Here is a 23,811-nt window from a genome sequence, read left to right on the forward strand (position 1 = left end):
GACCTTGGCCCCAGGCCCGGCGGGAGGGGGCGGAGCAGCCGGGCCGCCAGCCAATCAGCGCCCTGCAGGCCGGGAGCGCAGGGTCGCGGCCCTGCGGGCGAGCCGGACGACTCTCGCGGGAAGGGCAGGGAGCGGGCACCGCCTCCTCAGAAGCCCAGGGAGCAGGGACGAAGTAGGGGATGGCTAGAGTCGAAGAGAGGAAGGAGATCTGGGGACCGAACGCATTCCCTAGTTACAACCTCCCGAAAGCCAACTCCATACTGCAGCCCCGCGCCGCACAGCCCGACGCGGCCTGACATTGCCAGCACCGGTCCGGCCCCCTGCCGCGGGGCACGCCGGGAGAGCCGAGAGTTCCCCCCCACTGCCCTAAACCGGGCAGAAGAGTACTTCCGGCGTAATACTGTCCTTACGGAAGGGGTGGGGCTAGTCTGGTCCCGCCCCTCACGCGCGGCGGGGCGGGGTGAAGGGTGACAGCCCCTCTGGACGCGCCAAGCCCGGCTCCTGCGCCGGAAGGAGGAAGGCGTGGGGCGTACGCCCTCTTGGAGCTGGGGAGTGGGTCCCGCGTCGGTGCGGGGTCACGTGACACCTCTGTCAGCGTGGAGGGGCGGAACCGCCCCCGTTCCCTTTCGGTCACGCGCTGCCGGAAGTGGTGGCCGCTGCGGAGAATTTGAGATGGGGACTTCCCTCGACATCAAGATTAAAAGAGCGAATAAGGTTTATCACGCCGGGGTAAGTGGGGGGTGGGCGGGCCTGCAGGTTCTGTGGTCCCCAGCGCCCAGCGCACGTGGGCGTGTCCCTGGGCGGGGCAGGGGCGCGCCGCCAGGTGCATCTTCACCAGGTGAGTCCCGCGCGAGGCTGGCTGTCCTGCTAGGGACACCGGGAGGAGGCGCCGCCGCGTCTGTGGCGCGAGCGTGGGCTAGCCCCTGGCGCCGGGGCTGCAGGTCCGACCGTCTGGCCCCTTGAACGTCCCGCTCATCTGGGGCCCCCAAGCTTGAGACTGCAGTGATCCCAGAGGGCGGAGGAGCCCGAAGACCAAACTCCGCTTTCCCTCTCTCCTAAAATGATCTGAGAGGTCTGGTGAACGAAAGGCAAAATTACCATTGAAAGCGGAAATATGCACATCTGGCGGCAGCATACTTAAGGTGGTGGTCACTTCTAACAACATACTACAGAAGTTACTCATTTTTCTGGTTTTATTCTTTGAATAACATACAGAAGGTATGGCATGTTAAAACACAAGTATAAAAAAGTAAAATCTTAATTATGCCATTGTTTTCTGCTATTGGCCAGTCATTTAACCTTCTTGGGCCTCAGTGTTCTTATTTGTAAAATGACAGTGTTGTTAGATTCCTCTAACTTAGGGAATCTTAACCTTTATTCTGTATCAGAGTCAATCACCCTGGGGAATTTAAAAATAATATTGCCCGGGTTCCACACCCAGGGATACCAGTGAGTCTCATGTGCATCTAGGGTTGAAATCACAGCTAGCTCCAGTGCTCTGTGGAATAACATTGATAGCAGTGGTTGGTCACATCAGTGCATAGCAATCTCAAAAGGGATAGAATACCAGACAAAGATCTTGAGTGGATGCTAAAACTTTGGAATAAAAGACAATTGGGGAAACCTGATGTTTACACAGATTCAAATGGTCACACCCCTCCCATTATTAATTACTAAGGGAATAAGCTAACTTTACAATGGAGTAATCTAGTAGTCACCACCCTAACCAAGACCAATAATGAACATTTGACCATCCCCACTAGGGAGACTGACATTTTATACCCCCTGGCATGATGCACTAAGGACACAACTCACCTATGCAGTAATTCCTGCCAAAATGTTTAATCCAAATTGATTCAAAAGGAAACAATCAGGCATATCCTGATTGAAGGACATTCTGTGAAATAATTGGGCTGGATTCTCCAAAAATGTCAATGTCATGAAAAAAATAAAGGCTAGAAAATTTTTCCAGATTAAAAAAGACTAAAAGGACATGAGAACCAAATATAATACATAATTTTTGATAAAAAATAAATCTTAATATGGACTATATATTAACTAATAGTTTTGTATTGCTGTTGAATTTCCTGAGTGTGATATTTGTATTTTGGTTATGTGGGAGAATATTCCATATCCTAAAGTATTTTGGAGCAAAGTGTCCAGCCCTAAGTTGTGTATGTGTATATGTTCATACATGTATTTGTATAGTAGAAAGAAAGAAAGCAAATGCAGCAAAATATTAATAATTGCTGAATGTAGTTGAAAGCTGTATAGGTCTCCTTTATATTTTTTAATAACAGTTTTATTGAGATATAATTCAAAGACCATAAAGTTCACCCTTTTAAAGTGTGCAATTCAGTAGTTTTTAGTATAGAGAGTTGTACATCCATCACCGCTCTCTAATTTTAGAACATTTTCATTATTCCAAAAAGAAACTCTGAGCCCATTAACAGTCACTACTCATTCCCCCTCCCTCCCAATCCCTGGCGATCAGAAATCTACTTTGTCTCTATGGATTTGCCTATTCTAGACATTTCATATAAATGGAATCATTCAATGTGTGGCCTTTTGTGACTGGCTTCTCTTCACCTCACATAATGTTTTCAATGTTCATGCATGTTGTAGCATGTGTCAGTTCCTCATACTCTATTGAATGGATAGAACACATTTTGTTTAACCTTTCACCTGTTGATGGACATTTCAGTTATTTCTACCTTTTGGCTAGTAAGAATAACGCTAATATGAACATTCTAGTACAATTTTTTATGTGAGCAAATGTTTTCATTTCTCTTTGTTATTATACCGAGGAGTGCATTTTGCTGGGTAACTTTATGTTTAACTTTTGGAGGAACTGCCAAACTGTTGTCCATAGTGCCTGCACTCCTTCACAGTCCACCAGCCTCATTTGAGGATTCTAACTTCTCTACCACTTTGTATTCTCATAACTTTTCTGGAGCTTGGAACATTTTCAAAATAAGAATGGGGGGACAATGACAGGAGAGTATACACATTTAACTTTAGTTCTTGTTTTATTAAAGAATTAGCACATTCTATTCAGAGATTTTACTCCAGCTGAGATGCTGAGATGTTTTCTGTGGTTTTAAATATGGTACAAGTGCATGGGCAATATAACCTTAACACTTGTACACCCATAATACGCTAAAATAAAAACCAAACAAATAAATAAATAAAGTACAAGTAATGAAAAGTACATTTAGAAAAGATGGAAGAAATGGAATTGTAACGTTGCCCCAGCGGAAGTTATACACAGCCAGGGCTACTCCTCGTGGATGGCATAGTTGAAGATGGTGTCAGCTGCATCCATCTAGAGCACTTTTCTTGTGCTAGTATCAGAAACAGAATCTGCAGTTGTTGGCTTAAGGCAGTGTCTCTCAATTTTCAGTCACTTTTTACACTTAAATACATTTTAAAAGGAGATCTTATCTGATGATTATAAAAGAAGAACTAGTATAACTTCTATTAAGTAGATGGTTGCTATATTTTTTTAAAGGCAAAAAAGAAAAAAAGAAAAAGTTAAAAATAAATCAATAAATCTAATCAGTTGATTCACATCTGTACGTGGATATGTGTGCCCATGACTCATGAGCTAGATTCCATGATCATGATCTGGGGTTTGGGATAGGTGGAGTAGGCAGCCAGCACTGTCATGGCTCTTCCCAAGCCCCAGGTAGCAGGACCCTTGCTGGTTAGCTCTCAGTACCTGTGACAGTGCACATGGCAAATGTAGTTTGCACCATGGTTGTAGGAGGAGTAGCTTCTGTCTCATACTGACCCTACCCTCAGCTGGCTATAAGTGACACTAATGGCATACAGATTTTCTATTTTTTCTGTGTATCTCAATGGCTTTGATAAAGATTCAGTTACTAAAGATTTGACTTATCCATGGACCTGCCAGATCACAGTGCCTATAATTCTCGTGGTTTGCTTCAGGTGGCTGCCACCTACTTTAGCCTGGTCCAAAGCAGTACTATCCCTTGCTTGAGGTCATAAGTGGTTGTCACTTAAGTAAAACATGTTTGTCCACGTACGCACAGAAAGCAAGCTTGTGTTCCAGCAGAGGTACTGGAGTAGGGTGTGACAGGCAGGCAGGATCACTCTCATCACTCTAGGAAACTGAGGTCTAGACAGGTGAATTTCATCACCCAACTAATGACAGAGCCTGGGTTCCAACTCAGATTTCAAAGCATGTCCATTGAACACTATTATACTGCCTCCCTAAGACTGGCCATTTTTATGCAAAATGGAGGAATTTGTAACATAGAAATGGTTGTTATTCATTTCCTAGGAGTGCTGTGAATAACATTGTGATATTTCAATAAAAGACTGATATGACTTCCACTTTGAATATATGCCGATTCTGTGACTGTGCTCTCTTAGTTGTTGTAGAAGCATTTGGAAATGGCTTTGATTCTGTGGACACCAGAGAAGCCTATTATACTCGGGTTTAAAATTGATATGTGGGTTTTTTCCTAGAAAAAAATGATCCCTGAAAAAAATGATTTTTAAAAAATTCATAGTCGAAGCATTAAAAAAAAATGTTATGCCACGTTAAAATTTTGACATCCTACAGAAGAGGTAAGGGGAAGAGTTAAGTCCTCTTCCTTTGCAACCCTCTGTCCTGTCCCTGGAGGTATCCACTGGTGTGTGTGCTATTCCAGACACACATGTGCACACATACACAAACTTGTTCTTGTTTAATAGTGTGTCTTGAATACCTTTCATATCACCACATTTCCACCAATCCCATTCTTTTTTTTAGATTTATTTTAATCAATCAAATTCATTCAATCACTGTCTGTTGATCTCACAAGGTTACAGATCAGTAGAGATAGGCAAATATGGAAAATGAAAGATAATAAAATGCTTGAATAGGAGCTTCTGTGGTGTATGAAGGAGCACAAAGGTGGGGTGTAGTCATTTTGGAGAGGCAAGAGGAAAGCCAGGGATCCTTCTGGAGGTTCAAAAACCATTAGACCAGGGTCTCCTTGCCCACTGTGTATGGTGGTTCCAGTCAGGAGGAACAAATAGTGTGAGCCAAGTGAGCAGGACTATGTAGGCATTTGAGAAGCAATATGAGTCCAGAAAAGGTTTCTTTCACTCTATTCTTCAAGCTTTTACAGTTGCTCATCTTCCTCTAATTTGGCAGGAACAGCATTTTTTAAATCAGACTTGGCTTTATTTTTCTAAAATACGTCTTTTGTTTTCTTTGGGTTCTCTCTCTCTTTTTTAACTTCATAAGTTAACTGTTTAGCGTATTAAATAGTAGCTTCCTTTAAAAAAAATGCAAACATTTCCCCTTAAGTACCACATTAGTTGCATCCCTTAAGTTTTTTGTTTTTAATAGATTAGTGAATTATTATAAAGCAAACACCCTTGTAACCCCACCCAACTCATGCTGGAGAGGATCAGGGCACCAGGAGAGAGAGAGAGAGTGTGCGAGAGCGAGCAAGCAAGCATTTATCATTATACACCTTAAATATCTTCTAATTTCCATTATGATTTTTTTTGACATGAGTCATTTAGAAATTTGTGCTTCACTTTCTGTTAGAACAACTCTTTCGCCCATAGGCTTACAATAGTTCCTAATTTTAATATTTCCTTTTTAGAAAATTCCTTAAGAGCAGAATTATGAAGAGTAACATTAACAAGAAAGTGGTGAGATTATGATGGAGTAGAGGAACATCAGGTCTAGTTATCAGGAAAAGACAGAATAACATGGAAATGTGTTCTGAAATTCAATAGTAATGGTAATAGTTCATAAACATGTATATACCTCTCTCATTGTACTGATTACTTTCTGTAGTCAAATTCTGTAATAAATTTGTTCTGTGACTCAATTAAAATATTTTTGTTTTGTTTGTATTTGTATTCCTAGGCCTAGAAGTACTTTCCACTTAATAGGTGCTTAAAAACTGTTTATTAAATGATGAGTTGAAGCCTTAAAGTATTTAAACAAAATTCATAAGACTAACAGTTTTTTAAATGCATTGATTAGAAAAGGGAAACTGGTCTTACAGGCGCATTATGGGTTTTACTTTGTCATTGTAAATAATCTAGATATTCTAGACAGATGTTGGTAAGATTTATTCTTACTTTGACATAGCCCCAAAGCTGCACATTGAACCCCTCATTACTTGCATTTGCTTTAGAATAGTCATTTTTAAGAGAATGATTCAAATAAATGTGGTAGTAGAGATTTCAGAATTCTTATACATATGGTTTTCTCTCAAACTCAAGAACAGAAAATAATAGAGTATTGTCCAAAGTTTGATCCTCTAGGGCCTTTGTCCCATTTCACGTTGCTCAGCGTGAACGTAGACCCTTTCTCATGGCTTGAGCATTGTTGTCATGCCACCTTCTCCCTAAGAATCCTTCTCATTAAGTCTAAAAACTTCACTTCTGTTTCCAAAGCCCCATGTGTGGTATGAGACAGTTGGGAATGTGTGATAAAAATTCCCTAATTCCATATTTCTAGCAGAAGTTTTACTTTTCCATGAGAACACTTAACTGATATTGTTTTAAAATAACGTACGCTAGTATAGCCCTTTCCAGCTCACAGAGTGCATTAATCCTTGCAAATACTGTGAAAAGGTGGTGATTCCCCATTTTGTGGTTGAGAAGACCGAGGCTCAGAGAATTCAAAGACATGCCAAGGGCACCAATAAGAACAAATATCTGAATTTGCATCTTTTTATTCCCAAGTCCAGGAACTGTGTGCATTCTCTGGCTCTTAATTTGTGTCTGTAGGATGGAAAAGATACCTACTCAAAGGTTGTGTTTTGGGGATTAAATGAGATAATGTTTTAAGATACTTATCCTAGCTTCTGAACCCTAGTAGGGCTCAAGGGGTAGGTGGTGGCATTGCCAGGCTTTCCCCACACCCCAGAACTGCCTTTGTCTGCCACAGTATTAATCACATTGCTAGTACACCCTAGAAACGGCATAGCGAGTGCTTGTCAGTGCTTAACAGATTGTGAGATACTTGCCTACTGTCCGCTTGGAGAAAGGAGGGTCAGTGACTGAGGAGAATATACAGAGATTATAGCATTTTGGGCCCTGAGAGCTGAGTGTAATTTGCTGTTGCTGTGTACATTGCTTGGTGTGGTAGATGTGCTCTTGATCAAAAAGTTGGACTCATGCATCTTGTAGACTACTTTATGTCTTCAGTGCAGTAGGGGAGTGTATTGGTTAGAAGAACCCTGCAGTAAATCTTTCTATAATGTAAATATAATTCATTTGTTTTTATAAATTCAGAATGTTTTACATTCTTAAGTCCTGGCATACGTACTCATGAAAATGACACTGTTAAATATTATGGTTATGAAAAACATAAATAAGAGATTTACTCCCCAGCATAGCCAGGTTACAATGACAGGGGATTTATGCACTGTGGGCTGATTACCATTACCACAAGAACCTCCATATTTGCATTTTGTCTTATTTGGCTTGCATGTAATTTCTTGTTTTAAAAAAAGTAAAGAGGAGAAACCCCATACCTAGCAGCTCATTATTATAAAGAAAAATTACAAAGCCAAAATGCTATTTTTTAAAAAACTCCTAACTATTTTACTATAATTGGCCTACTGGATTCTTAGTAAATGAATGATCATTTACTAAGGAATGCTGTTGCAAGGACTTAGGGTATAAAAATGTAGATCTTTGAGCTAGGAGGGATCTCAAGATAATTAAGGGAGCTATGAACCTTTTAAGAAACACAATAATCTAAACTTTAAGTGGGTCTCTTTTTTCACTAACAATCTAATACTCCTGAAAAAGCTTGTCTCCTGAATCATAACCTAAACCCTTACCTAATGCATGAGAGGTACTTTCAGAATGATCTGAGCCTTTTTGAAAACTGGGATGCAATAAATTTGTCCATGTAGTTCTTCATTTGGTGTTTGTTGCAGCAGATCTCATACTGGCCTGAGCATTCGTAGAGCCTGCTTGACCACTGGGGATGTGTGGACTTCCAGACTCTGCAGCTGGACAAGTGTCAGCATGTCTTGTGCACCCTTCACCCCCAGCAAGCTGCTCTGACTTCCACCTAGGCTGAGACCTCCCTCAACCACGGTGGTTGGCTTTTCCTCTGCCCTCCTCCCAATGCCGAGTGTTTTGTCTGGACCTCCTGCCCTTGCATCGCCCTGGATTCTGCCCTGTGTCACTAGCCATGCCCTCTCTGAGACCCAAAATCTGCAGCCTACACCTTCCACCTAATTCCTGGGGCAGTTGTCCCCCAGTGCTAAATATCCAGCCGTGCTGCTCACAAGCTGGAGGGCCAGCAGCACTGCCAGGTTTTGGAGAGATGGGCCCTCTCTTTTCTTCATCTTCTTTCCCCTCATTGCCTTCTCCCTGATTAATGTCCCACCCTTAGCCAGCAGAGCCCTGTCTACTGTACTTGGTCTACCTGTTTGTGGTTTCCAACTCAACCTAAGGCTGACTTTCCTTTATAGATAGTCCCAGCTCCCAGCCTGTTTCAGGAAGTTCATCGCTGCTGTTGCACCACCCACCCACCCCAGTCCCCTTGTCTTTCTGCACCGCTAAGGCATGTGCCCTCTTGCTCCTTTTATGTGTTCCTTCTATTGGGATCAGTGTCGCACTGCTGCCCCGTTCTCTCCAGTCTTCTCTTCTGCCGTTTGCTCAGCAGCCAACTTCTTAGCCAGACAGATTCCAGAAAAATTCGCAGGTGAAGGCAGTTTTCCATTTTCTTTCTAGCTCCACTTGAGTTTGTAACCCCCAGCTCTGAATATCTCTTTAACTCCTTGCATTTTTTTCATCAGGTAGTTGTTAATATACATACATGCAGTTCTTTTACTAGACATATCTATACCCCCCCCCAAACACAGTTACTTTTCTAGGTTTCAACTTCTGTTCAGAAAACAGACTGGTTAGCCATGGGCCGGTGGGCCATTGGGCCACGGTTTCAGAAGAGCGTTGCTAACAAATCACCAAGTGACAGTAGTATGCCAACAAGGAAACCCGCAATGTCCCAAAGCTCAGAAATAAACTTTGCCCGGTTCGGATGTCTAGAGCTCAGGGAGAGGCCAGTTAATGCACCGATGTGCTCCAGTCCTGGCTCATGATTCCTGTGTGTGGTGTGGTCCAGTGCGCTGGGCACTGTGGCGTGCTGGGCACGGTTGCTCTCCGGCTGTGGCGATCTGGGCCCCCCTGTCGCTCCTGGCAGGACTTTGTGGAGCCTTCACAATGCTGAAGGATGTTGTGCTCTCTCAGGGGTGAGTGTGCAGCGCTTGCCAAACCTGGTTGACCTCACATCCTTTTTTCTGTTTTCCAGAGAATTTTTCTAGATCAGTCGTTTCCAGACCTCATTTTGGGAAACTGCATTTATTTGCATTTTTTTTCAGCTGGAATCTTTCACTATGTTGCCCAGGGTGGTCTCGAACTCCTGGGATCAAGTGATGCCCCCACTTCAGCCTCCCAAATAGCTGGGACTATAGGCAGGTGCCACCATGCCTGGCTCCATGTTTACATTTTTTTTTTTTTTTTTTTTTTTGAGACAGAGTCTCGCTTTGTTGCCCAGGCTAGAGTGAGTGCCGTGGCGTCAGCCTAGCTCACAGCAACCTCAAACTCCTGGGCTCGAGCGATCCTTCTGCCTCAGCCTCCCTGGTAGCTGGGACTACAGGCATGTGCCACCATGCCCGGCTAATTTTTTATATATATATATCAGTTGGCCAATTGATTTCTTTCTATTTATAGTAGAGACGGGGTCTCGCTCTTGCTCAGGCTGGTTTTGAACTCCTGACCTTGAGCAATCCGCCCGCCTCGGCCTCCCAAGAGCTAGGATTACAGGCGTGAGCCACAGCGCCCGGCCCATGTTTACATTTTTTAAATTATAAAAATGATAAGACTTAAACATTACCACAAATAAAAGAGAGAGGTGAAAACTCCTCCCTTGGCAAATCCCACTTCCTGCAGTTTGTCCTTTTAGATATTTTTCATATAAACATAAACATGTACAGATGAAATTTTTGTAAAATACTTTTGCGAAATGAAGAATTTTTATTGGTTTCAATTATTGTCCTCTAATTTATGTGCACAGAAGATTTTTCAGACACACTTACATGGTGAACAACCATGCACGACAGTGCCTTGGTGAAGAGGCAGCTTACTCTCACTTGTAGGTAGAAAAAAATCCAGGCTTAGAGAAACAGCATCTTTCTCAAGGTGATGGAAAATATATTTTACCTTTCATCTTGTCAGTTACAAATGAATGTTTCCTTGTAAACAGCTCAGTAAAATGAACATTGTTTAGGATAAAGACCTTCCAAAAATAATCAAGCAGTGAAACTCTTTTATATTCAATGAAGTCTTATATGTAATTCTAATGTTAATTTTTATAAATGTACACATTAATTTTTATAAATGTACATGTTTATTTTATAAACAGATAAAAGCAGAGCTGTCATATTTGAAGTGAGAATATCCATTTCCTCCTGCCCTCACTGACTCTTCCTCAAAGCCCCTGCTGGGGTGTCTGTACGGGACTAGAGCCCTGGAAAAGGACTGGTTGTAGGATACATCCTATAACGTATGACCAGCCAGAGCCAACAGGGTGAAGTTTTTTCATACCTACCCATTTTATTTGATCTTTTGCCAAAACTTACAGGCTCTATGAACTTTCAAATATAATGCAGTGCATGGATGAGGCTTTGAACTTTTTGCTTTTATTTACTACGTGATTTAAACCAAAAAAGTCTAGACCCACCAGTTTACTGACCCTCCTTGGTTAGTCTTCTGCCAGTTTGCTTCCTAATAAGCTGCTACCTGGGGTCCTTGGGCTCAGCAGGAGCTGGTGGGCTCTGGCCAGCCTCTCTGTTGTCCCCTTGCTTGTGTTGATGAGTTCGCAGCCCTTTGACTCTTGATAGTAACGTGCACCTGATCAAGCTCTCCGGACTGGGCTACTGATGCTCAGGTAGAACTTGCCTCTGAATAACTGTGAGAGTCACACCTGCTGTCCTCTCATCTGTTGGGCAGTCTCTGGTGGTGGTGCAGCATTAGCTCACATGCTTTCCAATGATGGCTGAGCTCTGTTAATCCTTGCTGTCCTCCCCACCCCCCCCCAGCCCCCGTGGTATTTATTTGTGCTTACAGTTTTATTGTCACATACCAGGCATGATGTCATCCTAAAATTTGGCCCTTCCTTTGTTTTGTCAGGAAGGATTGTTAAAGACAATTACTCTAAAACCCAAACGATCATCTCCGGGCAAGGAACAGAAGTTCTGTCAATGGGAAAGGTAGGAGTAGATGAGCAGAAATTCCCTTCTTTAATAATAATCAGGAAAAAAAAAACAACTTTTTTCTAATGTAAAAAAAGTACAGTAGTGTTAGTTTGACCATACCTTTCAGATCTTTCAAAAAAATTTTAAACTAGTTTTGCAAATTAAATAATATATATTTTTACTTGCTAAGAAAAATTCAACTAATATAAAATAGTATCAAATGAAAAGTAACATTCTTCTGCCCCTTCTCCTCTACTGCCCCATGAACGCTCCCCAGAATTAACTATTAATTATGAGGGCATTGCCATCCCCTTGTAGATTCTTAAAGTGGCGTTGGGTGATTTGGCCCAGGGAGCCCACTCTGGACTAACCTGGGGCAGAGACCCTGCTCTGTGCTGCTTACCTAACACACAGTCTGCCCTATGATGCGCTTCTGCTGAGCTCCTCTTGCTTTATGATAACAGCCCTTTAGGCCATTGGTCTCATTTGCTACTGGACTCATCTCCTGTCTTTCACTCCTGAAGTTTGCCTGTGTCTTGGCTCAGACTTGGATGATACACTATTATTTATCCTTCATACATGATTTCACTCTGAGATTTCAAATTGATGGCTGTTCGGGTTGTTCGTTATGTAAGTGTGGGCTGGTTATACAAAGCATTTTCTTTGGCCAGCTCCCTATATTCCACTGTCATTACTTTGGCATATAATTATGCCAGCTCCAGACTCCTTTGTAATTGGAGCCCTCCTAAATGTCTGGTTTATAGTCTGGAGTCTTTTTATGCACTTATGCCAATAGTTCCAAACCAGTGTCAATTTTCTAAACCTGCAGTCCCCAACCCCTGGGCTGCAGACCGGTATTAGTCCATGGCCTGTTAAGAACCAGGCTGGACAGCAGGAGGCGAGTGGCAGACGAACAAGTGAAGCTTCATCTGTATTTACAGCCGCTACCTGTCACTTGCATCACCACATAAGCTCCGCCTCCTGTCAGATCAGCTAGTGGCATTAGATTCTCATAGGAGTGCAAACCCTACTGTAAACCGCACATGCGAGGGATCTAGATTGTGTGCTTCTTATGAGAATCTAATGCCTGATGATCTGAGGCAGAGCAGAGGCAGTGATGCCAGCGCTGGGGAGCGCCTGCAAATACAGATTATCATTCGCGGAGAGTTTTGACTGCACAATAAATGTAAAGAGCTTGAATCATCCCAAAGCCATCCCCCCACACCTGGATCTGTGGAAAAATTGTCTTCTGTGAAACGAGTACCTGATGCCAGAAAGTTTGGGGACCACTGTTCTAAATCTTCTGCAAGTTTTTTTTTTTTTTTTTTTGAGACAGAGTCTCACTCTTTTGCCCAGGCTAGAGTGCCGTGGCATCAGCCTAGCTCACAGCAACCTCAAACTGCTGGGCTCAAGCAATCCTTTAGCCTCAGCCTCCTGAGTAGCTGGGACTACAGGCATGTGCCACCATGCCCAGCTAATTTTTTCTATATATTTTTAGTTGTCCAATTAATTTCTTTCTATTTTTAGTAGAGACGGGGTCTCGCTCTTTCTCAGGCTGGTTTTGAACTCCTGACCTTGAGCGATCTTCCCACCTTGGCCTCCCAGAGTGCTAGGATTACAGGCGTGAGCCACCGTGCCTAGCCTCTTCTGTAAGTTTTAATGTTACAGGTTGAGTATCCCTTATCTGAAATGCTTGGGACCAGAAGTGTTTTGGATTTCAGATTTTGTTTTCAATTTTTGGAATATTTGCACATGCTTACTGATTGAGGATCCATAATCCATAAATCCAAAATCTAAAATAATTCAATGAGCATTTCCTTTGAGTGTCATGTCAGTGCTCAAAAAGTTTCAGGTTTCAGAGCATTTAAGATTTTGGATTTTCAGATCAGGGATGCTCAACCCATATTGAAATCTGAAAACAGGTCATTTCTGTTAACACATAATTTTGCTAATATGTAGTAGCTAACACCTGAAACCACACAGCACACCAGTAGTAGACTTTATTCCTGTGGTGAAGACCCCATATTATGGACTTTTGTCAAATTTTACTTTTTGTGGATACTGTTGCCAATCTTATTTTGCCTCTTTCTTCTCAACTTTTACTTAGTGGCTGAAGTTTCTTTTCCAGGGTCTCAAGAAAGTTTCAGAACTAGGTATTTCAGATCTCACCATCGGACAGTAGCCTTGCTTTTTTTTTTTTTTTTTGAGACAGAGTCTCTAGCTGGGGTAATGTCACATTGAACTCCTGGGCTCAAGCAATCCTCCTGCCTCAGCCACCTGAGTAGCTGGGACTACAGGTGTATGCCACCACACCTGGCTAATTTTTCTGTTTTTTGTAGAGACAGGGTCTCGGTCTTGCTCAGACTGGTCTCGAACTCCTGACCTCAAGTGATCCTCCTACCTCGGCCTTAGCCTTGTTTTTTGTCAGCCCATTTTACTTAGTATTTATACCTGTATTTATACTATGCCATACTTAGAAGAAACTAGCTATGTTTTACCATATCAATGTTGCACCAGAGTGAGATACTATACTAGAATGTAACCCCCTGACAGCATGGGCTTTGCCTGTTTTGTTCACTGCGGTGTCCGAGTGCCTAGAATGGTGTCTGACATGTGGTAGGCAGGCCAAAAATATTTGTTTAGTGGTGATAATATTTCTGCTATATTGGCAGGAAGTGTATGTAGGCCACATAAATTGATATCTTGATATTTTGTTACAGTTCCATTACTAGTGAACTGACTTTTGTAGATTTTAGTTAAATATTAATCACTTTTAGAATACTGTTGTGCAGAAAGTAGTATAACTGTATTTTCTTCTATACTTGATAATTTCCATGTTTTTTTAAAACTGAGGCATAATTGTATACAATAGGTCACCCTTTTCAGTGTAGAGTTCTTTGAGGCTATCACAAGATATGGAACAGTCTATCAGCCTCCAGAATTCCCTTGTGCTCCTTTGTAGTCAAACCCTCTCTCCCACCATCAGCCCTCTAGTTTGCCTTTTCCAGAATGTTACATAAATGGCATTGAATCTGGCTTTGTCATTGGCATACTGGGTTTGCGATTCATCCAAGTTGTTGTGTATTAGCAGTTCATTCCTTTGTATTGCTAGTTACTTGCCCTTGTGTGGATGTGCCACAGTTTATTTATCCATTCACCCAGAGAAGAATATTTGGGTGATTATGCCTAAAGCTCCTGGAAAATTTGCCTACAGGTTTTTGTGTGAGCATAGCTTTCATTTCATTTGGGTAAAATCTAGGAGTGGCATTGCATTATCTCAGTTTTAATGGTGGTTTGGAGGTGGTGCGTTCTCTTCAAAATTCTCCTTTCTGGAACGTAAGTAAATACCACATATTACTGGCCATTACTTAATATATGGAGAAATATCTGGTGACTGTTTATTCTGTTTTTCAAACAAAAAAACCAGTTGTTATACAGAGAGTAGAATGGGGGATACCTGAATTGAAATCTCTTTAATGCTTCTGATTTTCATTTCCAACCAAAATGGGTCTCTAAGTGCTACTAAGAAAGAGTAGAGTGTTTCAACAAGCAATTAATTGTCTTACTCATGTTTTCCCACCCAGCTCAATAACTTACCTTGTGGCTTGTTTTCATGTTAGTTAATTAAGTGCATTCAATCCTCACTGGTAAATAAAAAGGCGGCTCACTAGTAGAGTGTGAGATCTCTAGACCAAATGTGGAATGAGAATCCCAGGTGCTTCTCGTTTAGATGTGCAGAGGACTCTGAGGAACAAAGATGGCTGGCATGGCTCACCATGTGCCAGGACCCTCGAAAGGAAAGGTGTTGGAGAGAGAATGGCTGAGGCATTTAACCAAGAGGCATTTATTTTTCTAGCAGTTGTGTTCAAACTAGAATAAGAAATGATCCAGAGAAATGTGACTTTTTAACACAAAATCTTCAGATCTTTTTCTGAGAAGAGACCACTGTGCCTTTGGATTATCAAAATTTAAGAGGCTTAGAACTTGGTAAATTTGGGTCTAGAGGCTGCCCACTAAGGGATTTTATTATTTTTTAAATAGATTTATTATGTTAATAAGTAATTAATTCACATGGTTCAACATTCATGAGTTTCAAGACAGATACCATCTAGCTCCCTCCCAACGCTGTCCATCAAGGTCCTCTCCTTGGGGCAACCAAAGCTGTCAATTTCTTGTGATTCCTTCCAAAGATATTTTATGCACATATAAGTAAATATGTACACATGTTCTTTTTCTCCCTCTTTTCCCCAAATAGTACAATATAGAGCCTTAAAAAAAAAGAATGCCTTGGGGTGGGAGGATAGATTAGATGAGCTGATTCATACACAGTAGTAAGTAAATTCTGAAAAGAGGAGAAATGAGGGAAACTAGCCCATACTCCCATATGTACTAATGCAAATGATCTCCAAGTTATTGTTAAAGGGAAAAAAACCATCGTTTTCCTGTTGTTGGGATTTAGATTGTTGACAGTCATCTTTTGTTATTACAAACAATGTTGCAATGAATAACTATGTTCATAAGTCATTTCACATCTGAAATGTATCTGGGGGATCCACGTGTTTGTCACATGTTTTTGATATTGCCACGTAGCCCTGGTGAGATTGTAACATTTTAGGTTCTCTGCAGCCATGTGTGAGGGTGCCTGTTGCTTCTGTGATCGCATATTTTGATCTTTGTTTTAATATTTCTCATATTTTTGACCATATTTTTATGAGAGTATAAGATTGATCATATTTTCATGTATTTATGAAAAATTTGCATTCCCTTTCCTGTGAACTCTTTGATCATAACATTTGTCCATTTTCTCCTGAGTTTTTAAATCTTTTTCATTGATTTCTTTTCGGAGTTCTTAAAATATTAGGGCAATTAGCCCTTTGCCTGTTGTATTAAGTTGTAGTTATTTTCCCTAGTTCACCATTTATATGCTGATATTGTTCATAATCATTTTGTCAAACAGAAACTTAGTTTTAGTCTTATTGTTCAGCATTTGGTCATTCCTAGAAAGGCCTTCCCCATTTGGATGTGATAAAAAATCATTCTCGGCCGGGCGCAGTGGCTCACGCCTGTAATCCTAGCTCTCTGGGAGGCTGTGGAGGGTGGATTGCTTGAGGTCAGGAGTTCGAAACCAGCCTGAGCAAGAGGCAGACCCCGTCTTTACTATAAATAGAAAGAAATTAATTGGCAAACTAATATATATAGAAAAAATTAGCCGGGCATAGTGGCACATGCCTGTAGTCCCAGCTACTTGGGAGGCTGAGGCAGAAGGATCCCTTGAGCCCAGGAGTTTGAGGTTGCTGTGAGCTAGGCTGACGCCACGGCACTCACTCTAGCCTGGGCAACAAAGCGAGACTCTGTCTCAAAAAAAAAAAAAAAATCATTCTGTATGGTTTTGTCCAAAACTTTTATTATTTTAGTTTTTACATTTAAGTCTTTGATGCATTTCGAACTTGTGTGTACAAAGATTTGCAGTGTGGATCCAACTTCATTTTTTTTGGTTGAGTTCTCTGGCTAGTTTTCCAATATCATTTATTGAATATTCCATCTTTTTCCCATGGATTTAAAATGCTACCTTTATCATATATTAAATTCCCATACTATCTAGGTCTATTTCTGGATTTCCTATTGTGTTCTTTTGATTTTTTCAGCCTGTACATGTGCCCTGTATAACACTTTGTAAATTATTGCCGCATTATAATATCTCAGAGGGCGATTTCCCTCATTTTTCTTTTTTTCAAGACATATTATTGCATATGAACTTTATTTATTTTTTTTTTTTTGAGACAGAGTCTCGCTTTGTTGCCCAGGCTAGAGTGAGTGCCATGGCGTCAGCCTAGCTCACAGCAACCTCAGACTCCTGGGCTCAAGCAATCCTTCTGCCTCAGCCTCCCAAGTAGCTGGGACTACAGGCATGCGCCACTATGCCCGGCTAATTTTTTTTATATATATATCAGTTGGCCAATTGATTTCTTTCTATTTATAGTAGAGACGGGGTCTCGCTCTTGCTCAGGCTGGTTTTGAACTCCTGACCTTGAGCAATCCGCCCGCCTCGGCCTCCCAGGAGCTAGGATTACAGGCGTGAGCCACCGCGCCCGGCCGCATATGAATTTTAGAATGAGCTTATCTAGCTCTATTCCTCCCACCCTCACCACATCTACTCCAAAAGAAAAACAATTCTGATGTTATTTTCTTTACGATTAGGTTGCCTTAGTTTATAAACCTACTTTAGGGAAAGTAGGGATGGTAAGGGTGTTAAATCCTTCCTATTCAAATGCATGGTGCGGTTTTCCATTTGCTCAAGTTTTCTTCTGTGGCCTTCAGGCATGTTTTAAGTTTTTGTCATATGGGAAGTTTTAGACATTTCCCATTAAGTTGATTTATAATATTTTCACATTTTATTGCTTTTGAAAATAAGGTCTTTTCTTCCACAGTATCTTCTCACTGCTCGTTGGTTTGTGCATGATGCCAATTGTTTTCTGTGTATTAATTTTATACCCAACTATCAGTTTTTCTGAAATCTTCTCCTTGTTTGGTAGTAGTTTTTCAGTGGATTTCTTTGGATTTTTTCAGGTATACAGTCATACCATCTACAGATAATCATTTCACCTCCTCCTTTTGAGGTAGTATTATTCGTTCTCTAGTTTTATTGTATTAACTAGTACTTGGTGTACATTAATAGTGGTGATAGTGGACATCCTTGTTTTGTTCTTGACTGAAATGGTTTGTGTCTTGTTTTCCCGTTAAGTTTGATATGCTGACTTTTGGTTAAGGTAGATATATTTGGCCATTTTAAAGGAGTGTCCTTCTGTTCTTATTTTACTAAGAATTCCATAAAGAATGGATATTAAATTTTATCAAGTGCCTTTTCAGCATTTATGGAGATGACTATGATTTTTCTCTCAAGAGCTATTAATGGAGAAAATTGTGTTATTAGCTTTTCTCAATATTGAACTATCTGTACATTGTTGGACTACATCTCAGTCCCACTTGGTTATGGTATAGTTTTCCTTTAAGTCACTATTGGATTCTATTTGCTAATATTTTATTTAGGTCCTTTGCATTGATATATATAAGTGAGAATAGCCTAGTGTTCTCCTCTCTCTCTCTGCACATAGATTTTGTTTTATTTTGCTGTCATTGTTATGTTTGCTTTATTTTTTTAAAAGTTCCTTGCTCTGGAGTAGTTTTATATTGGAATTTTCTGTTCTTTACACATTTGAGAATGATCTCCTATAAAACTGTCTGGGCCTAGTGCTTTTTGGAGGGCTTAGATTAATATATGACTTTATTTTTTCTATAGTGATCGATTTGCTTAAATTTCATGTCTCTTTTGGAATTATTTTGGGTAAATTATATTTTCCTAGAAAAATATTTCACTTTGTTAACCTTTCAGATTTACTTATATGGAATTAAATAATGTATTCTCTTAGTATGTTTTTCATTACCTCTCTGTTAGTTTTCATATTTTAGATATTTGTGTATGCTTTTATCTTTTTTTCTTGATTAGATTAGTTAATGATTTGTTTTGCCTTTTTTTCCTTCTCCCCAGAGAAAGAGCTGTTGGACTTATTTAGGTCACAGTTTGGTCAGATTTTGTGAATATACCATGGACATTGAAAAGAGTATATTCTCTGTTTTCAGAGTATAGAATTCTACATATGCCGGTTAGTTATGCCTTATTAATATGTAACTTAGGGCTTCTTTATCATTGCTTCTTTCTGTCTACTTTTATTGGTCATGATCTGAAAGGAGTAAATTATTGTCTCCCACAACTAATGTGTTTTACTCAATTTCTCCTTATATCCCCTATAGTTTTGCTTTATGAGTGTTGATGCAATGTTATTTGATCCACAGATATTAATACCTCATGTGTTTATCATGAATTGTATCCTTTAGAATTGTAAAGTGCTTTTCTTTGTCTTCATCCTCTGAATTCAGCCTTGTCTAATATTAAGCCTTGTCTAATATTAAGATTATAACCCATGATTTATTTCTTAGAATTTGCTTCATATATCTTTGCTTATCCTTTTTTCTTCATACTTTCTAAACCTACCCTCCACTCTTGCCATTTTAGGTGATTTTCTGTCATACAACATAAAATTGAGTTTTCCTTTGTAATATAAATGTTTTAATAGACATTAATTTAGCACACTTATTAATATGACATATGTTTGGCATTAATTCTGCCATTGCTACTTCATTGGGGGGAATGCGGTTTTTTTGGGGGGATGTGATTTTTAAGTAGCTTTAAAACATCTTTCTCTCTGCAGTCTGTTTTGTTTGCTTTATGTTGTTTGTATGATTTTCTAGTCATTTGCAATTTTATTTTTGTTTTGAATGTTATCCTTACAACTTTTTCTTATGCCCTAATCTTTATGTTTTAGACATGATTTATTAATTCTCTAGTATGAACAATGATAAATTTAATATATTCTCTTTTCTTTCTGCCTCCTCTTCTACCTCCTGATCTTAGTTATTTACAATATTGTTTTTATTGATATTTACTTTCATTAAGTTTATTTGTACTGTATTATTTGATATACTAATTTTAACTATTTATTTTATTTGTACAAATTTATGGGATACATGAGAAATTTTGTTACATATATAATATCTATTGATCAAGTCAGGATTTTTAGGGTGTTCATCTTCCAAGTATAATACAGTTTTGTTAAGGATAGTCACCCTACTCAATCAAACACTGAATTTATTCCTTCTATCTTACTGTATGTTTGTACCCTCTAACCTACTTCTCTTCATCTTCTCTATTCCCGTCAACTCACCATTCACAGTGTTATCTATTTTTCCACTCTGTGCTTTCATGTGATCAAATTTTTTAGCTCCTACATATAAGTGAGAACATGTAATATTTGTATTTTTGTGCCTGGCTTATTTCACTTAAGATAATGACCTCCAGTCCCATCCATGTTGCTGCAAATAACATGATTTCATTCTTTCTAATAGCCGAATAATATTCCATTTTGTATATACACCACATTTTCTTTATCCATTCATCCATCGATGAACACTTAGTTTGATTCCATATCTTTGCTGTTGTGAGTAGTGCTGCAGTAAGCATGTGAATACAGGTAACCCTTTGACATATGAATTTCTTTTCATTTGGGTAAGTACTCAGTAGTGTGATTGCTGGATCAAATGGTAATTCTATTTTTCATTTTTTGAGACATCTCCATACTGTTTTCCATAGTGGCTGTAGCAGTTTACATTCCCACTACCAGTATATAAGAGTTCACTTTTCTCTGTATCCTCACCAAATTCTGGTTTGTTCAGTTTTTTGGTTTTTGTTTGTGGTTTTTTTGTTTTGTTTGTTTTTTGTCTTTTTAATAGTGACCATTCTGACTGGGTTAAGATGATAGATACCTCATTGTGGTTTTGATTTGCATTTCTTTGATGATTAGTGATGTTAAGCATTTTTTAATATACCTATTGGCTATTTGTATGTCTTCTTTTGAGAAATATCTATTTGTGTCTGTTAAACACTTGAAATGGGTTGACAGGAATGTTAAATATTAATATAAACTTAAGTTTAAATAGCCATATATGGCTCATACCTACAATCCTGTGAAAAGTATGGTCTTAATAATATTAATATATTTTAAAATCCCAGCTGTCAAAGAAAAGGAAACCATGTATATTATACTACCTTCCACATTCTTATTCCCTTAGTCTCCTAACTAATGTTAATTAAATAATTTCTACACTGTCAGGACTTAATATTTCGCATTCTTTTTTTTTCCCACTATAATTATCACACATCTAGCTGGGCATAGTGACATGTGCCTGTAGTCTCAGGTACTTGGGAGATTAAGACACATGAATCACTTGAGCCCAATAGTTTGAGTCCAGTCTGGGCAATGTAGTAAGACTCCATCTCTTAAAAAAAAATCATCACATATCTCTTAGTCTTATTCTTACAATTAAATGGAATTCATTGTGCACAATTGGTTCTTTTGTCATAGCTTTTCTACCCATCTCTTGGGTAGTTATAGTTTACTATTTAATAAATTTCTCAAGAAGGACTTTCATATAGCATTCATTGGGTTTTTGTTTGTTTGTTTAGTTGGGTCTTCTGCTTTTCTTTTCCACATGTTTAAACCTGTTTCCTTTATATTGAATGACCGTTTAGGTAGGTGTAAAATTCTAGGATCAGTCTATTTCCTTGAGCTTTGTTGTATTTCTCTACTTTCAGTTTGAATTGCATTTTGCTGTGAAGAAATTTGGTTTTTTTTCCCCTGTTCTAAGTGACTTAAAAGTGACCCTGACTCCTAAAGGGTTCTTTCTTTTTTGAATTAGCATTGTTTTTCTACAGTCTTTCTTTGACTCTTCCTGATTCACTGGATCTTTCAGCATTTTTTAATTATCTCAGTAAATATTTATTCCGTTCCATTATTTCAGTTTTCTTATTTGGGAACTTCATTATGCATTTGTTGGATGTTCTTCACCTGTCTCCCATTTTTATTATTGTATTTGCAATTCTTTTTTTAATTCTTTCTTAAATTTTCATTTAATTTATTTGGATTTTCACTTTTCTGTCCTGTATGTATTTTATGTCCTTTTTAATTTCACCTACTTTTCTGTAGTGGCTTTATTTTTCCCTTTCCATTTCTTTTCTAAGCTCTTCTTTATTCTTATCTCTTACTTTTGCCTTACTATTTCATCTCTGAGCTCTTATAGCTCTGTTTTGTCCTCATCCTCTTTTTTTCTTCAGAGAGAATCTTGCTCTGTTGCCCAGGCTAGAGTGCAGTGGCATCATCATAGCTCACTGCAGCCTCCTACTCAAGTGATCCTCTTGCCTCAGCCTCCCAAGTAGCTGGGACTACAGGTGTTCCCCACCATGCTTGGGTAATCTATCTATCTATCTTTCTTTCTTTCTTTCTTTCTTTCTTTCTTTCTTTCTTTCTTTCTTTCTTTCTTTCTTTCTTTCTTTCTTTCTTTCTTTTTTTTGTAGAAAAAAGGGTGTTCTGTAAAACTGTATTGTACTTGGAAGATGAACACCCTATATGAGATCTCATCATATTGCTCAGTCTGGTTGTACTCATCCTTTATAGAAGCAGCTGCTTTATTACATCTTAAAAATTCATGGTGAAATGCATGTCCATAATTTTCATCTACTTGATGGTACTGCTTTTTCTGGTGAATGGTCGTTTATTTATTCAGTAAACATTCACTGAGCACCTACTCTTGCTGATCACTCTACCCTTGTGGAGTTTATGTTCCAGGGTGGGAGACAGACAATAAATAAAATAGGGAAGTATTAATACATATGTAGGACTTTAGGTGATAAGTACTACAGGGCAGAGTTGGGGAGGGGGAAAGTATTAGTCTGTTTGCATTGCTATAAAGAAATGCCTGAGGCTGGGTAATTTATAAAGAAAAGAGGTTAATTCAGCTCACAGTTCTGTGGACTGTACAAGCGGTACAGTGCCAGCATCTGCTTCTGGTGAGGGCTTCAGGGAGCTTCCCATCAAGGCAGAATGTGAATGAGAGCAGGCGTGTCACATGGCAAGAGAAGTAGCAAGAAGAGGGAGGAGGTGGTGCCAGGCTCTTTTAAACAGCCGGCTCTTAATAAAGCAAGAACTCACTCATGAGAACCCACTTGTTATCACAGGGAGGGCACCAAGCCACTCATGAGGGTTCCACCCTCATGACCCCAACACCTGCCCCCAGGCCCCACTTTCAACCCTGGGGATCAAATTTCATTATGAGATTTGGAGGGACAAACATCCAAACCACATCAGAGGATAAGTGAGTGTTTGGGTGGGGGCTCAGGGCAGGCCTCACTCAGATGTTGTCATTTGAGCAGTGACTTGATGGGGGTGAGGAAGAGCCCCAGGTGGAGGGAAGAGCATGTGCACATGGTAAAGGACTAGCAGGAGGGACTGAGATGAGGTCAGACAGGCAAGGAAGAGGGGCAGGTCCCCCTTGATGGGCCATCAGCTGACTTTGGCTTTTACCCCGAGTGAGATGGGAGCTGCTTAGAGTTCTTTTAAGTAGAAGAGTGACGTGATGATCTGTTATCATCTACCACTTGGATTTCTCTCCTCCCTCCTCTCCTACTTCCCCCTCGCCCCCTTCTTCCCTCTCGTTTCTTAATCCATTATATGTCATGTGCTCCTCTGCTGGTTCTTTTTAATGTATCCTTCCTGCAGGACATGAATTTATTCCTAGGCCATGCTGGCTGGGAGTGTTCTTAAAGCCTGAGGTTTTATGTGTGAGTTTCTTGTATCTTTCATTCTCTTGAGCCCATGAGATGACCGGCTGGGGGAGGTTTGCACCATGCCCAGGGGCTTGTGGCTCCCTCTGCCACAGAGACGACAGCTTACAGCTCGTGGAGTCTGTACAGGAGTCCTCTTGGGGTGTGGCTCAGCCCCTCCCAGGGGCACCCCCACTTTCCAGAAGCACATTTGATGGTTCTTCCTGCGTTCTACCGCCGAGGGGCCCTGTTTCGGCTTCTCACTGCATGTCCCCTGCCTGGTCTTCGCTTTTATCAGCTCTTCCACCTATTTCATGGTATTCGACTGTCTCCTGGCTTCACTGA

General features: G+C 40.1%; 1 protein-coding gene across 2 annotated transcripts in view; it reads left to right on the forward strand.

Annotated features, from left to right (window-relative positions):
- The first annotated feature begins 443 nt into the window (after positions 1-443).
- VPS26C (VPS26 endosomal protein sorting factor C) overlaps positions 444-23,811 on the forward strand; it is a 43,747-nt gene continuing 20,379 nt past the window's right edge. The window contains exon 1 of one of the 2 annotated variants that reach the window (XM_012782903.3): positions 444-729. In XM_012782903.3, coding sequence (XP_012638357.1) covers positions 673-729 — 57 coding nt within the window. In that variant the 5' untranslated portion in view covers positions 444-672. Of the gene's footprint in view, positions 730-11,190; positions 11,271-23,811 lie in introns of those variants that run through there. The other variant, XM_076000251.1, reaches the window with a different exon arrangement.

The sequence above is a fragment of the Microcebus murinus genome, chromosome 1, assembly GCF_040939455.1.
Source record: "Microcebus murinus isolate Inina chromosome 1, M.murinus_Inina_mat1.0, whole genome shotgun sequence".
Classification (NCBI taxonomy): domain Eukaryota; kingdom Metazoa; phylum Chordata; class Mammalia; order Primates; family Cheirogaleidae; genus Microcebus; species Microcebus murinus.